The sequence below is a fragment of the Ictalurus punctatus genome, chromosome 26 (assembly GCF_001660625.3).
Source record: "Ictalurus punctatus breed USDA103 chromosome 26, Coco_2.0, whole genome shotgun sequence".
Classification (NCBI taxonomy): Eukaryota; Metazoa; Chordata; class Actinopteri; order Siluriformes; family Ictaluridae; genus Ictalurus; species Ictalurus punctatus.
This window is the reverse complement of record NC_030441.2, coordinates 17,817,711-17,832,121: the sequence shown is the minus strand read 5'-3', so window position 1 is coordinate 17,832,121 and position 14,411 is coordinate 17,817,711. Positions and strand designations below refer to the sequence as shown.

Below are 14,411 nucleotides of genomic sequence, written 5' to 3'. Positions count from 1 at the left end.
CCTCTGGGTCTCTACTGGTAATCTGTTGCCTTCTATTGGTGGCATGTTATGTCTAGTGGATACCATTAAGGACCAATAATGGTAATGGTTTTAATGGGTAGCGGATGGATTGTAATGGTATTTGTAGTGGAAACCATTAGAATTTCTGTGATAGTTTCTATTGTTTTGGGGTGTTGTTGGGGGGTTCAGCAGGGATATGACCTGCATGAGACTTTGCTGCGTCTCATGTAGCGTGTAGGGTGGGGTTTTGTTTGTTTGTTTTGTTTTTTTAAAGTATTTTGCTGACTTATATAACGAGCTGAAAAATGATATCAACATTTAAAGCACATAAATCACGTCAGTGGGTTTGCTGCCGTCTCTATGCGCTAAAGTGGGTTATTTTTTTTTTATTAATATCTGTCATTATCGTTAGCATTACTTTTGCTAATTTTTAAAAATAATAATAATAATAATACTTTTCTACAAAAGTCCAATAATTATCTCGAACGAAAATAAGGACAAAGACTCTATAAACCAGATGAAATCCGACACAGGGCGTGTCAATGGGCCAGATTTTTTTTGGCAGGGATTCAGGATGTGTCCCGAATTGCATCCTGCCTCCTAAGTGCACTTCACGCGCTGTAACATGGCGGATCTCACACCCTAATAAGTGCACTTTCTTCTGATTTGTGATTGGTCCTCATAAAGATGGCCGTCTTCAGACTCTTTAACTGACTTGAAACTTTTTTTTCCCCCTCGAGTGTCTTATAAGATTGGAAGATTTCCCGAAGTCATATAAAAGCCACTGAGTGATATTCTACTCCTGTTAGATGATATTTTCTCTTGTTTATTTAGAAATGAAGCGTGTCTTGTTATTTTGTTTACCAACATGTTGCTAGCTTGTTAGCTGGTGTTTACACGCTAGCCTGGCTAATCCAGCTGTGTGAATCACACCGCTCTGAAGAACATCTGCCGGCATCCTTGGCTTGATAAGGATCAAGCTGTGTTTTTGTATTTATAGAAATGCGAATTTGAGGTACTTTTGTTCATTATATTGCTGTTGTCACGACGTCTAGATGCTAGTTAGCTAGCTAGCGACGCTCGGTTTGTGTTTCCTGTCGGTGTGTAGTGAGCAGTTGTTGTGGTGATGAAATCCAGTGATTATTTCCTGGTCTAATCTCACAACGCCGAGATTATCTTCCCTTCAGAGATAACGTTCCCTTCATCCTTTCTCTCCCACAAGGGACATGGGTCCTGGTTTTTATTCGGGATTATAGATCACTCATTCCCTTCCTTCACTTCTTCCTTTTTTCTTCCCCACACTCGGAGGAAGATGGATAGATAGATAGATAGATAGATGATGCCTTTCTTCATTTTCCTCACTTTTTACTTCCTGTCCCTTCACTTTAAAAAAAAAAAAAAAACTTATTCTTGATTTCTTGATCTTTTTGTCTTCCTACCTACCTTTCACCGCTCCTTCCTTCCTCACTTCTGTCCTTCCTGATGTCCTTCCTTCCTCACTTCTGTCCTTCCTGATGTCCTTCCTTCCAGGCTTCATTCCATCCTGTTTTTCAGCCTTCCTAAATTCATTGTTTCTTTCCTGACTTAATTTCATCCATCCCAACCTGATCCCATCCTTCTTTCCGTCCTGACCTTCCTTCTGTCCTTTCTTCCTGACTTCACTACTTCGTTACTTCTTCCCTATCTGACTTCCGTTCTTCTTTCCTGACTTCCATACTTCCTTCCCGACATCATTTAAACCTTGCTTATTTCTTCCCTAAACTTCCTTCCTGACTTCCGTCCTTCCATCCTGACTTCCGTCCTTTCTTCCTTCCTTCCTGACTTCCGTCCTTTCTTCCTTCCTTCCTGACTTCTGTCCTTTCTTCCTTCCTTCCTGACTCTCATCCTTCCTTCCTGACTCATCCTTCCTTCCTGACTCTCATCCTTCCTTCCTGACTCATCCTTCCTTCCTGACTCTCATCCTTCCTTCCTGACTCTCATCCTTCCTTCCTGACTCTCATCCTTCCTTCCTGACTCTCATCCTTCCTTCCTGACTCTCATCCTTCCTTCCTGACTCTCATCCTTCCTTCCTGACTCATCCTTCCTTCCTGACTCATCCTTCCTTCCTGACTCCCGTCCTTCCTTCCTGACTCTCATCCTTCCTTCCTGACTCCCGTCCTTCCTTCCTGACTCTCATCCTTCCTTCCTGACTCCCGTCCTTCCTTCCTGACTCTCGTCCTTCCTTCCTGATGTCCTTCCTTCCTGGCTTCATTCCATCCTCCAGCATTCCTAAATATATTATTTCTTTCCTGACTTAATTTCATCCATCCCAACTCCATTCCGTCCTTCCTTCTTGACTCGACTTCATCCTGACTTCATTCCTGCAGTCCGTCCCAAATTCATCCCGTCCCTCCTTTCCTTCCTTTTTGCACCCGTTGCTAAAACAGACGTACTCTTCTCTCTTTCCAGATGCTTGAGGTTTTTTTGGTGAAGCGGTGATACCCGGCGTTACCATACGAAGTACCTCTCTTCCTCGTCACCAAGTCTGGGAACAGTTTGGCCATGAGTGCACCCTGAGTACATTTCAGCTGCGACAAAATGGCCGCCGACCTTTACGCTGCTAAGAAGTTGCCCTCGGTGACGGCTACGGCGGTGCAGCAGTACCAACAGCAGAACATCAGCAACAACAACACTGTTCAGGGCTGCAACTGGCAAGGCCTCTATCCCACCATCAGAGAGAGGTACACACACACACACACACACGGAGTCCCATTGTGTCTCACACTACAGCAGTGTACTGAAACCGCTGTACGTTTAAAATGTCTGTGTTTTGTTTACAATTTTGTGTTTCCAGAAACGCAGTCATGTTTAACAACGAGCTGATGGCAGACGTGCATTTCGTAGTCGGCCCTCCCGGGGGCACGCAAAGAGTGCCGGGGCACAAGGTGAGGGCGGAGAAGAGTTTTACCGTTCACTTCAAAGCGACGAGGCCAGCCAATCAGAAACGAGTATTATGCACACTCGCTTGTAGAGTATAAAGGATACTCTGTTCCGGATAAACGATGTGTCTTTAGCGTATAGGATCGGTTACAGCTAAATAACGATCACTAACTACACGTGCCGTCTCTGTCTATCTACCTAAAATGACACCCCCCCCCTCTCTCTCTGTCAGTACATCCTGGCCGTCGGGAGCTCCGTGTTCTACGCCATGTTCTACGGGGAGCTGGCGGAGGATAAGGACGAGATCCGCATCCCAGACGTCGAGCCACATTCCTTCCTGGCCATGCTCAAGTGAGAATCCGAAGAAGAGAGTAGTGAAGAGTATCGTACCGATAGAGTAGCGCTTGAAAGTTTGCGGAAAGGGATTTTATGTCCGGGATGTGTGTGTGTGACGCTTTTCGTTTTACTCCGCCTCCTCTTTTCTCGCTGCAGATACATCTACTGTGATGAGATCGACCTGTGTGCGGACACCGTTCTGGCCACGCTGTACGCCGCCAAGAAGTACATGGTTCCTCACCTGGCGCGTGCCTGCGTGGCGTTCCTGGAGACCAGCCTGAGCGCTCGTAACGCCTGCGTGCTGCTGTCGCAGAGCTGCCTGTTCGAGGAGCCGGAGCTGACGCGCCGCTGCTGGCAGGTGATCGACGCGCAGGCCGAGCTCGCGCTGCGTTCTGACGCCTTCTGCGACATCGACCTGCGCACGCTGGAGAGCATCCTCCGGCGTGAGACCCTCAACGCCAGTGAGACGGTCGTTCTGGAGGCGGCGCTCAGCTGGGCCGAGGCCGAGTGCCAGCGCCGCGAACTCCAACCCACTGTCGAAAACAAGAGGCTGGTGCTGGGCGAGGCTCTGTACCTCATCCGCGTCCCGGCGATGTCGCTGGACGAGTTCGCCAACGGCGCGGCGCAGTGCGGCCTGCTCACGCTCGCCGAGACCAACGCCGTCTTCCTGTGGCACACGGCGGCGAACAAACCCGAGCTGCCCTTCGTCAGCCAGCCGAGGAAAGGCCTGACTCCCCAGCGCTGCCACCGCTTCCAGTCGTGTGCCTACCGTAGCAACCAGTGGCGTTACCGCGGACGCTGTGACAGCATTCAGTTCGCCGTGGACAGGCGCGTGTTCATCGCCGGCTTCGGCCTCTACGGCTCCAGCTGCGGCTCGACCGAGTACCAGGCCAAGATCGAGCTCAAGCGGCAGGGCGCCACGCTGGGCCTCGCCGTCGTCAAGTACTTCTCGGACGGCTCCAGCGGCACGTTCCCGGTGTTCTTCGAACACCCGGTGCAGGTCGAGCCCGACACGTTCTACACGGCCAGCGTGGTGCTGGACGGCAACGAGCTCAGCTACTTCGGCCAAGAAGGGATGACCGAGGTGCAGTGCGGGAAGGTCACCTTCCAGTTCCAGTGCTCCTCGGACAGTACCAACGGCACCGGAGTGCAGGGGGGACAGATACCCGAGCTCATATTTTATGCCTGAGAGACGTCTTACCGAGGTCATGTGACAATCCCCCAGAGGACCGTATTCTACTCAATTTAGACATCAGAGTTTTGTCCCAAGTTGGCAGCTTTCATGGGGGTGAGGGGTGTTCCTGACTGGCAGCTAGCAAGCGTTAAGTCACAGACGAATCACTAGCACGACAATCACCGGTGCGCCCCCGTTACCACAACGCTACACGCTACATTTTAAACATAACACACGATTGCCTTATTGTCCTCTCGTTTCGCTCGCCCGTCGTAAGACGCGCCAGCACGTCCCGACCAACCGCGGTCCTCACCCTCTCTAGTTTTACTAACGCTAGACCGTCTATCGAGTCGAAGCTTGCGCTGCAGTACTTTTAAGCGTTTGTTTATCTGCGTCCGTCGTGGTCTTGTGGACTTGGCTTCAATCGCACCAGCCGAGTCGCACGGCGCCGTCTGGATCCATCGCGCAGACGGGTTCCACGTGTCCCTGCGTCGTGCCTTGCGCTTCTGGTCCGCTTTAAAAAAATATATATATCTGACTAGTTTAAGAAAACACTCGGCAGTAACATTACCCCAAAAAGAAAACCGGTGAAGTCCAAGTCGTCGCTGCTCGGCCGTAGTCAGACCGCGTAATTATTTCCCATTAGTCACGTTTTTGTACACGTTTGCGTATGTGTAAGAAATATAAAGTGCTTATTTTGTGAAAGTGATACTTTATTTTTTTTTTTATATATCTGTACTTGACGTGCTCGACGTTGTCGTGTATCAGACGTATCGGATGTACGTTTTGTGCTGCAGTCACTCGGTGTAATCCCCGTCGGCCATTTTGTTTCGTCAGGGTGTGAAAGGTCTTGCCCTTTAACACTCGGGATTTAAAAACGCCAGCATTGTTTCTCGAAGGGCTTGACGATGTGTTTCATTTACTCGTGGTTATAAATGAGCTTTGATGTATATATTTTTTTCTACTTGTAACTTTCCATTGGTGAACTGACGCTCGTTATTGTTTCATCTGTTTTTCTTGGGGGGGGGGGATTACTTACTGCACCTTTAATCACACACATGATCTGAAATAAACCCAGTTCACACACCTTCAGTGGGCTTGTTACAAGTTTGTGGAATGTTATTTTTATCGCAGTGTTACAATGTGCGTATCTGACATGAAAGGATCTTCTTATAACAATTACGAATATGCAAATTAGAAGATGCTGACATCACTAATCGCTATGAAACCGGCGTAAGTGTTACAGGTTCGCACAAGCATCATTTCAACTCGAGTATCCGAGTTTTGATTTGTAGTTTTTCGGCGTAAACCGGACAAAATATAAACGTTTCCATAACAACCACGAAGCGCAGCACTAATATCAGCTTTGAAAGAAAAAATAAATAAATCCAGCCAGCTTAACGCAGAGTTTCTGTAGGAATAAGGGATACGCGTCCGATTACGGTGTCGTCGTCCTCTAGTAATTTGCATATCGATCGCGGTTGGTTTAAAGCCGTTACGTCTGCTTTGTGACATCACAACCCGAGCTCATGCTTAACCCCGCCCCCGATAACTGTTTTGTACCACAGAGTACTCAAGAAAGTCTCTCTTTTAAAAATAAAAAAAAAACAAGAAGTTTACCAGCGGAATGTTTCAGATCTCGGATGACTTTAATGTCTCATTACGAGTTGAGAAACCTGTACGGAAAGTCTGTATATCACAAATTGTATTAAATGAGTTCGCACTCGCACACGCACAATAAAACCAAGTCGAACAATGTTCTATTTTGTCCTCTGTTTCTTGCGGGCGTGAAATTGCTCGGTCTTGTTCTTCACAGACTTGATGAGCAGAGACAGACTCGGGTCCGGGGCTTTACTCGGGGCCACGGGTGCTGTCGGGTCTCTCGTCTCCGCACCGTCTGTGCTCTCTTTCTCCTCTGTTTTCCTGCTGGGGTTCTGACTCTGGAGCGCCTCCTGCTGGCCGCGCTGCTGCTCCTCCCGCCGTCTCTGCTTCTCCTCCAGGATGCTCTGAGTACCTCTGGTCTTCTTGTAGGCCGGGTCTGAGGGGTCCAGGTTGTACAGGTGGGACGTGAACATGGCCTGGAAACGCGGGTCCTGCAAGTCCACCTGTTACGTCACACACACAAGCGTTAGGTGGTAAACGTTCGACAGTGAAGCTTTATCGTTTATCAGAATGCGTGTGGTGTGTCTTACAGCTCTGTATGACAGATGATAACTAATAGGGTATTTATTTCTGTAAAATCAGGAGTATATACAGTTAAGTGAGCGATCTAAAGAATGTTGAGCGAGTTTTGGTCTCTGACCTTGAAGTTGTCCTCCTCCAGCAGCGTGTTGTTCTTCAGGAGCTTCTTCTTCTTCTTCTTACTCAGGTTCTGCTGCTCAACGATCTGATCGTAATTAAAATGCCGGTGCTTCTCGTCGTCATCGTCCATCAGGAGCGCTATTTCGGCCTGAAACCACACCCACGATTATAACCACACCCACACTCTAACTCTGAATCCATTACGACACGAAGGACAAAAACGTATGAAGACAACACCACGGATGATACAGAATTACCGTTTGGTGCTCACCTTCCGTTTCTCTAGCTCCGCCTCCTCCTCTGCCGTTAGTTGCTCCTCCCCCTTTTTGCTCTTCTTCGATTTCTTGACTTTCTGGGCCGTCCCTGTTTCACACGAGGGATCAGGTTCAAACACAAACACGAACACGGAGAGAACGCTAGAGGGACGAGAGTACGAGGAACAGTTGGGACTGACCAGTAGCACCTCCCAGCTCTTCAGAGAAGAAGGGGTCGTCGAGGTCGACGTCAGGAGGAAGTTCGTCGTCGCTGATCGCGGTCTCGTCCTGGACCTCGGCTTCCTGCGAAAAACAAAACGGCTGCTTTACTGTCCGACATGATTCTGCACAGATGCGACAATAAGACATTTGTAATCTACGTATCCACGACATTTGGAGTAATTTAATATTTTAGAATCTTCAACGTCGACGCCCTTTTCGCTTAGAATTTCCAGAAACGTATTCTTGCCGTTTTCTCACCAGTTTTCTTGAGGAATTTCCCCGAGATGTTTTTAAACGGTATTAAAGGAGTTCACGCCGACGCCGGACTCTTATCGGCTGCTTTCCGGAATATTTCGCTCCGAGTCGTCCGTTTAAAAATGATATCTTTTTTGTAAATAAAACGTTCGTTTTCCAATGAAAGAAACGAAGACGTCGGCTCGGATATATTTTTGTCCGCGACACCGATTTCACACCTTTACTCACACCTTCAGATCAAAAGGGTTTTATGATCGTGAGAGACGTTTCAGTCGGGTGTCCACAAACTTTCGACCCGTCGTGTGCATCTTAATCTAAAATCATATTTGGAAGATCGTTCTATCCTAGATTTTTTTTTTAGATTATCGTCGTTAAAACTACAGCTATGGGTCGGGCTTCTGTTATCCGCTATCGTTTTGCCGCAAGGACTTCTGGGAGTTCGAGCGGGTTCGGTGCGCTCGGGTCCGCGCCCTCGATATCAAGGACGCATCCGGGTCGTTTCACGCGTCCCCGGTACTCGCGTTCTTGAGGATCGGAGACGTAGAACGAGTTCACACGAGTGCATATTGAGAAACGGCCAGAGAACCAGATGGTGTCCAGAGTGGCCAACAGATTGAGATGAGTGGGCGGGGTCGGGTGGGTGGTTCCAGAGAGTTAAGGGGCGTGGACAAGTGAATAGTGTCGAAAGAAAAAGGGGCAGGGCTAATATACAATATCGTACAACCTATAAAATGCCCAATTCACCTTCTTTCCTTTCCTCTTCTCTTTCTTCTTCTCCTTCTTCTTCTCCAGAAACTCCTCCCACGGAGTCAGGTTGTCTTTTCCCTCCATCTTCTTCTTCACCAGTTTCTCAGCGCTCTCCTTTAACCCTGAAAAGCAAAAAAATCAAACACACACACATCAGCACCGACACGACACGACACGACACGACTACACCCATCCTCCGTCCCGTGCTGAACGGACATACCTGGCACCCACGTGATCTCCATCTCCATGTCCTTGTCCTTCTCCTTCCTGTCTTTATCCTGGATGCTCTGCAGGAGCTGGCGGTATTTAGCGATCTGCTCTTCCTCCTTCTTGCCCTTCTTCCCTCCTTTCTTCTCGTCCTCCTCCGTCGCTCGCTCCGCCGGCTTCGTCTCTGAGACGGACACCAGAGGAACGGCTCAGCTGAAACATGCTGACGTTGCAGATCTTTAGCACGTTTTTAAATTGGTTTTTGCCCTGGAGCTACGAGGCTGATGAGATGAGCTAGCATCCCAGGAAAACTCGCAGCTACCGGTTTCGCATTATACCAAATACCTCGAGGGCTACGGTTCGGCTCGAGGAATATTAAAACGGCGCATTAAAAACCAACTCTTGGAATTTCTGGATCATCTGAAGGAGTCTGAACATTGAATCACCAGCTTTTAGGCCACACCCACCTCCTGAGTCTGACACCAAACTGAGGAAGACGGAGATTCGGCTTCACGATGGAGCCCCCCCACCCCCCCTCCCCCCTCCCCCCACATTCACTGTGTGATGATTATTTAAATAAGAAGGTCGTGACCTTGAGCGCTCACCTTCTGCCTCGACCTCGTCCTCCTCATCTTCACTGGAGGACGCGAGGTAGGCCTGGAAGTCCATGTTTAGCAGCTCGTCCTTGTTGAAATTCTTACTGAGGGTGGTGATGCGATCGTGATCCGTCTCGTCCCACGTTAACTCCACCTGCGCAGGAGACACGGCGTAGCGGTCGGACCTCACAAATTCGATTCAGAGCGCCAACTGAAGAATTCCCTGATTTCTATTGTTACGGATTGGCGGAAAACTAGAACGCGCGTCGTTATAGAAACGGAACCGATGACTGGCTTACAGAACGTATAGAGGACCACCAGTTCGTATGACGCTACTGCTATCTCTCACGATGTACAGTACGTTCTGAACCTTAAAGCTGCAGTAAGCAGTTTACAGTAGGTAGCAGGACAGGACTAGCGGACCTTAGCTGTAGTGGTGGCGGTGGAGGTGAACAGTTTGGGTTTGTAGGTGGACAAATCCACGTCCGTCGCTCTGTCTTTCGCTTCGTCTTCAAACGTCATGCTGTCGGGGATGAACCTGTTCACATAACACGCACAGAATTAAACACCGTACTCACCCGTGATGAGGCGACACTTAACGCATCCTGGCTAACTCTATGCTAATGAGTCCTGACTAGCTTTCATTCGCCAAGCAAGGAATAAAAACACGCCAGGGTCGTGCTGTTACAGCGGAACAGAATCATGTAGCGGCGTGACGAAGCTAAATCCACCGCAGAGTCGGTTCGTTTCAAATAACAGCACGCCCCGACGTGTTTTTTTTTTTCCTTCAGGTCCTCGCTCGGCCAACACGCCAGCGTGCGTCGTCTCACCGCAGGTCCAGCGTCGAGCAGCTGCTCTCGTACTCGAAGCCGTCGCACTCCTCGTAGATTTTGGCGGCCGTTTCGGGCGAGTCGCACTCCACCACGGCATAGTAGTAACGCAGACGCTTAAATTGATAATCTCGCACCTTCTCCCTATAGATCCTAAAACACAGGGAACAGCAGAGAGATCGCAGCCTTTTATTCGCCGTTATTGTTTACGATCGTGGTTTCTGAACTCGATACTGCGAGTGCCCCCAAAAGGGTGCCAATATTTTTTTTTATCTCCGTGAAAAGAAACAAACAACAAACGTGGAGTGCAGATTTTATCCAACGACTTTAAAATACAAAAAAAGGCACCCTACCTAGGGCACTAGGACACTAGTACACTAGGACACTAGGTAGGGTGCACAGTGCTCCAGTGTTGTACCCTATGTAGTGAGCTAACAGAGTGAACAGGAAGCCATTAGAATGGCATTAGGATGGCATTTTACACAGGTCTATACAGGTGTGTGTGTGAGACCTCTGATCCTCAGTGTCTGCGTCTGGGTCGTCTGGGAGGCTGGTGAGCTCCAGAGGGCCCTGAGTCTGCTCCGCCTTCAGCCTCTCCTTACCAAACTCTGAGGGGTAGATCTAACACACACACACACACACACAGTAATGCACAGTTACACAGAGAGCAGTTAGTGTAGTTGATGATGATGATGATGATGATGATGAGGAGGAGGAGGCAGAGGGGTGGAGTTACCGTGACGGACAGCACCGCTCCTCCTTTAGGTTTGAAGGAGCTGAACAGAGCCAGCAGGTCTTTAGCTTTGAGCCGGTCCCAGTTCATGTTACACACTGCTAACCTGCAACTGACCTACACACACACACACACACACACACACACACACACACACACACACACACACACACACGATTACCCAGTGCTGAGCACACTGCCACATACAGCACAATTTATTCTGTCTACCTGTTCATCTGTCTGTCTACCTATCCATCCATCCAACATGTCTGCCCACCTAATACTAACGATTTGTCTAACTGTCTGTCTGCCCACCTATCCATCAATCTGGCTGTCTGTCTGCCCACCTATCCATCTGTCTGTCTGCCCACCTATCCATCTGTCTGTCTGCCCGCCTATCCATCCATCTGTCTGTCTGTCTGTCTGCCTGCCCACCTATCCATCTGTCTGTCTGCCCGCCTATCCATCCATCTGTCTGTCTGTCTGTCTGTCTGTCTGTCTGCCTGCCCACCTATCCATCTGTCTGTCTGCCCACCTAACCATCAATCAGTCTGTCTGTCTCCCCGCCTATCCATCCATCAATCTAATTGTCTATCAATCTAACCACCTGTCTGTCTATCAGTCAAACTTCCCATCTCTATGTCTGTCTACCTATTCTTCCATTTTACCATCTGTCTGTCTACCTATTCTTCCATCTGTCTGTCTACCTATCCATCCATCCATTTAATTATCCGTCCGTCGTCCTGTCTACCCAACTAACTGTTTCTCTGCCACCCCACTCATCCATCAGTCTGTCCATATAACTGTCTGTCTGTCTGTCCATCTATTCTGCCTTTAGTTCTTTCATTTCAGATGTGGTGTTATTTAAAGTGGCGTAATTTATTCTTATGCTAATGAACACACACACACACACACACACACACACACACACACACACGCACAGTGTTAGTGTGTGTCTGACCTGCTCAGTGCGTGGAGCGTCCTTCCACATCTCCCCCCAGTCGTGTTCAATCTCCTCTTCCTCATGATGCAGGATGTCCTCCACCTCATCCTCTTCCTCAGAGCTCGTCTCGATGTTGCCTTTCCCTCGGGCCAGATCAGGACCGCTGTCACTGTCGTCCTCCGACTCACTCTCATCTTCATCTTCCTCCCCATCATCATCATCATCATCATCATCATCAGCGGAGAAACCTACTCCTTTGTCAGTGTCACTATATTCTTCATCTTCATCATCATCATCATCATCATCTCCTGTGGAAATAAAACAATCGGTTGCAGAGCGTTCGGTCAAAATCCACACGTCCCTGTGAATGAGCTGTTACTATAGAAACGATACCGTGTTAGAACAGGTGCATTAATATAATTCTGAGCTACTGTCAGAGCTGCTGACCAATCACAATCCAGAATTCAACAACACTGTGAAATACAAGTGATATCGTCCAGCGAATCAGAAAACTGGACAGTGCACATCTACAAGAGAAAAACCGGCAACGTCAGCATGTGTGTGTGTGTGTGTGTGTGTGTGTGTGTGTGTGTGTGTGTGTGTGTGTTACCTTCTTCGACGACTCGCACTCCTTTAACCGGCTCTGATTTCCTGATCTTCTCACACTCGTTGGATTTTAACGCCTTTTTCTTTACAGCTTTTTCAGACACAGGCTCCTCCCCCTTTTCATCCTGAAGCTCATCCTCCTTTGCTTTTGCTTTCTTTGTCTTCTTCTTCTTCTTCTTCTGCTCCTCCTGTGCGGCGTCGGCGTCGGCGTCAGACTCGGCGTCGCTCTGCTCCGAGTCGGACAGTTTGTAGAAGCGTTTCAGGTCCTCGGTGGACGTGTGGTTGACGGGACGGCCGCGTTTGTCCACCGTGTACTTCAGCTTGAAGCGCTCGTCGTGGAACATGGACTGGAAGCGCTTGTCGATGCGCACTTTCTGCTCCACGTCCGGCATCTCCCAGAAGCGCGGGTCTTTTTTGACGCGGGCGAAGCGCTCGTCGGCGCCCGGCTCTTTCTTCAACGACATGGCGACGCTTTATTTACGGACACAAAACCTGCACACACGTAGGACACGTCTAAATAATTCAGATGGACAGAAACACGGTGTACGACTACGTTTACGTTTTTGTAATAAAAGGTTTTAACGTGACATTTATATTACATGCTAAAAAACAATGTCCTAGTTCTTAGGCAGATGTAAGTGCAGCATCTCCTCTACATCACATGGGGTTTGTTTATTTTCTGATCGTCTTCCTATAACTGCACATCCTGAAGCGTGTTATTCCTCATACACCACAGCAACTCGCCAATAATTACAATTATCCATTTATTAAACAACACGTTATTCTTTTACAAACAGTTATTCCATCACCTGTTGTCTCTTTTCTCTGTCTTACAGTTCATAACACAAACAAACAAACAAAACACAGCGTGTCGTGTTCCCAAGAATCTTAAAAAGTGTAAACTCTTCTGTCCTGAAGAAGTCAGAAAACTGACCGTTATACAAGCGCGCCGACACTGGAGACTCCTTCCGTCCCCGTTAAATAAACGTCTCCTTACAGAAAACTTCACCATGTCAACGATTACTGACAGGAAACGGTGTGAAACGGTTTAAACTTCCCACGCTGTACAGTATAAACAAGGCATGAATGAAGCAAACATGTCGTTTTAACTCGCAGTCATGGAGCAGGTCAGAGGGGACGCAAAGTGTCAATCAAAAGGCTGTGTACTGTAACATTATGAGAATATTAAGTGCAAAATAGTTTTAGTTTTGGTACAGGAAACAATAAAATGGAGGTAAAAAGAGTCAATTTGATTTCATCCTGAAGTGGATGGGGGTACAAACTTTTGCACGCAGTTTACCTATGTGACAAGGTGAAGGACGGTACAACATTAATGTGGAGTTTAATGTGAACTGTTATTACACAGCAGTTCCTCAGCAACATGAACACACTGATACTCCATTACACTGGCTCTTAGCATAATGCTAACTGACGGAAACGGAGAGAATATGAACAGATTATGACAGAAAACCGTGTAAAATCAAAAAGTAAACACGCAAACACACTCACCGACTCAGTATTTATACATCACGCAGGATCCTTTCCTCGACACGCACGTGTTTCCGGCGGCTTCTTCTCCTTGTTATTTTTATTGCGGATGGCGGTGCAATTCCGCCACCTACCGGACTGGAGTATAGAGTAGCGCTCGGTTGACTGAGAAGGAGATAAAAAAACAAACAAATGAATAAAATTGCTATTAAATCCTGTTTACCAATCCCGTCACATTTCAAAATCTAAATAATTCCCTATGAATTCTTTATCGTCTGTTTAATCTCCTAATAAATCCTTGAGTGAACAATGACCTCGTTCTTTTAGTGCTTGGAATAATTACAGTCTTCATCTGTTGTGTGCTGTACGTTCTAGCAATACATGTATATACTGGTGGTTTCCCATGATGCACAGACTTCTTCCTAAGCCACGCCCACATCACTGTGAATGATCATGAGTGGCTTTTTGGTTAGCACTTTTTGGTGCACTAGTATCAGTCATTCCCATTGAGATGGTCAGGGTGGGCAGGGTTAGTTTAAACATGTATTCAGTTCTATCTGTGGCAGTGGGATCACTGCGTCTCTGCTTTAGGGAGTCACACACAGGATCTCTGTATGCCACTGCTTAGGGAAGGTCACTGGTCTCTTTTTGGAGGTATTTGTGCAAGCCTGCCACTACAGATAGGAACAGTGTGTGTGTGTGTGAGAGAGAGAGAGAGAGAGAGAGAGAGAGAGAGAGAGAGAGAGAGAGAGAAGTTGTATATCCATCTACAGTGAAATATAAATTTCAAAAATTTGATC

The 14,411-nt window shown here is 47.8% G+C and overlaps 2 protein-coding genes across 3 annotated transcripts; one reads left to right on the top strand and one right to left on the bottom strand.

Annotated features, from left to right (window-relative positions):
* The first annotated feature begins 676 nt into the window (after window positions 1-676).
* btbd3a (BTB (POZ) domain containing 3a) lies at window positions 677-6,160 on the top strand. The gene is made up of 5 exons (XM_017457378.3): window positions 677-1,015; window positions 2,449-2,720; window positions 2,834-2,924; window positions 3,152-3,270; window positions 3,412-6,160. Exons 2-5 carry the CDS (start codon window positions 2,578-2,580, stop codon window positions 4,442-4,444), a joined length of 1,386 nt encoding a protein of 461 aa, XP_017312867.1. The 5' UTR covers window positions 677-1,015; window positions 2,449-2,577; the 3' UTR covers window positions 4,445-6,160.
* esf1 (ESF1, nucleolar pre-rRNA processing protein, homolog (S. cerevisiae)) lies at window positions 6,058-13,776 on the bottom strand. 2 transcript variants are annotated; one of them, XM_017457374.3, is made up of 14 exons: window positions 13,633-13,776; window positions 12,128-12,615; window positions 11,536-11,825; window positions 10,578-10,691; window positions 10,353-10,462; window positions 9,842-9,994; window positions 9,435-9,549; window positions 9,021-9,165; window positions 8,429-8,599; window positions 8,206-8,330; window positions 7,185-7,287; window positions 7,002-7,093; window positions 6,732-6,878; window positions 6,058-6,534 (listed from the first exon to the last, which is right to left on the bottom strand). In XM_017457374.3, exons 2-14 carry the CDS (start codon window positions 12,585-12,587, stop codon window positions 6,190-6,192), a joined length of 2,370 nt encoding a protein of 789 aa, XP_017312863.1. In that variant the 5' UTR covers window positions 12,588-12,615; window positions 13,633-13,776; the 3' UTR covers window positions 6,058-6,189. The 2 variants fall into 2 exon arrangements, with proteins under 2 accessions (XP_017312863.1, XP_053532279.1); XM_053676304.1 differs by having other exon boundaries at window positions 11,536-11,822.
* Between the last annotated feature and the right edge of the window lie 635 nt (window positions 13,777-14,411).

What these genes read in the sequence shown, in the direction of transcription:
- btbd3a (XM_017457378.3), top strand. Translation starts at nt 2,578, where the DNA reads ATGGCCGCCGACCTTTACGCTGCTAAGAAGTTGCCCTCGGTGACGGCT. An exon ending in AAAGAGTGCCGGGGCACAAG is followed by an intron (nt 2,925 to 3,151) that starts GTGAGGGCGGAG and finishes TCTCTCTGTCAG; the next exon opens with TACATCCTGGCCGTCGGGAG. An exon ending in TCCTTCCTGGCCATGCTCAA is followed by an intron (nt 3,271 to 3,411) that starts GTGAGAATCCGA and finishes TTCTCGCTGCAG; the next exon opens with ATACATCTACTGTGATGAGA.
- esf1 (XM_017457374.3), bottom strand. Translation starts at nt 12,587, where the DNA reads ATGTCGTTGAAGAAAGAGCCGGGCGCCGACGAGCGCTTCGCCCGCGTC. An exon ending in CCGCCACCACTACAGCTAAG is followed by an intron (nt 9,166 to 9,434) that starts GTCCGCTAGTCC and finishes TCTCCTGCGCAG; the next exon opens with GTGGAGTTAACGTGGGACGA. An exon ending in GGACGAGGTCGAGGCAGAAG is followed by an intron (nt 8,600 to 9,020) that starts GTGAGCGCTCAA and finishes TGTCCGTCTCAG; the next exon opens with AGACGAAGCCGGCGGAGCGA.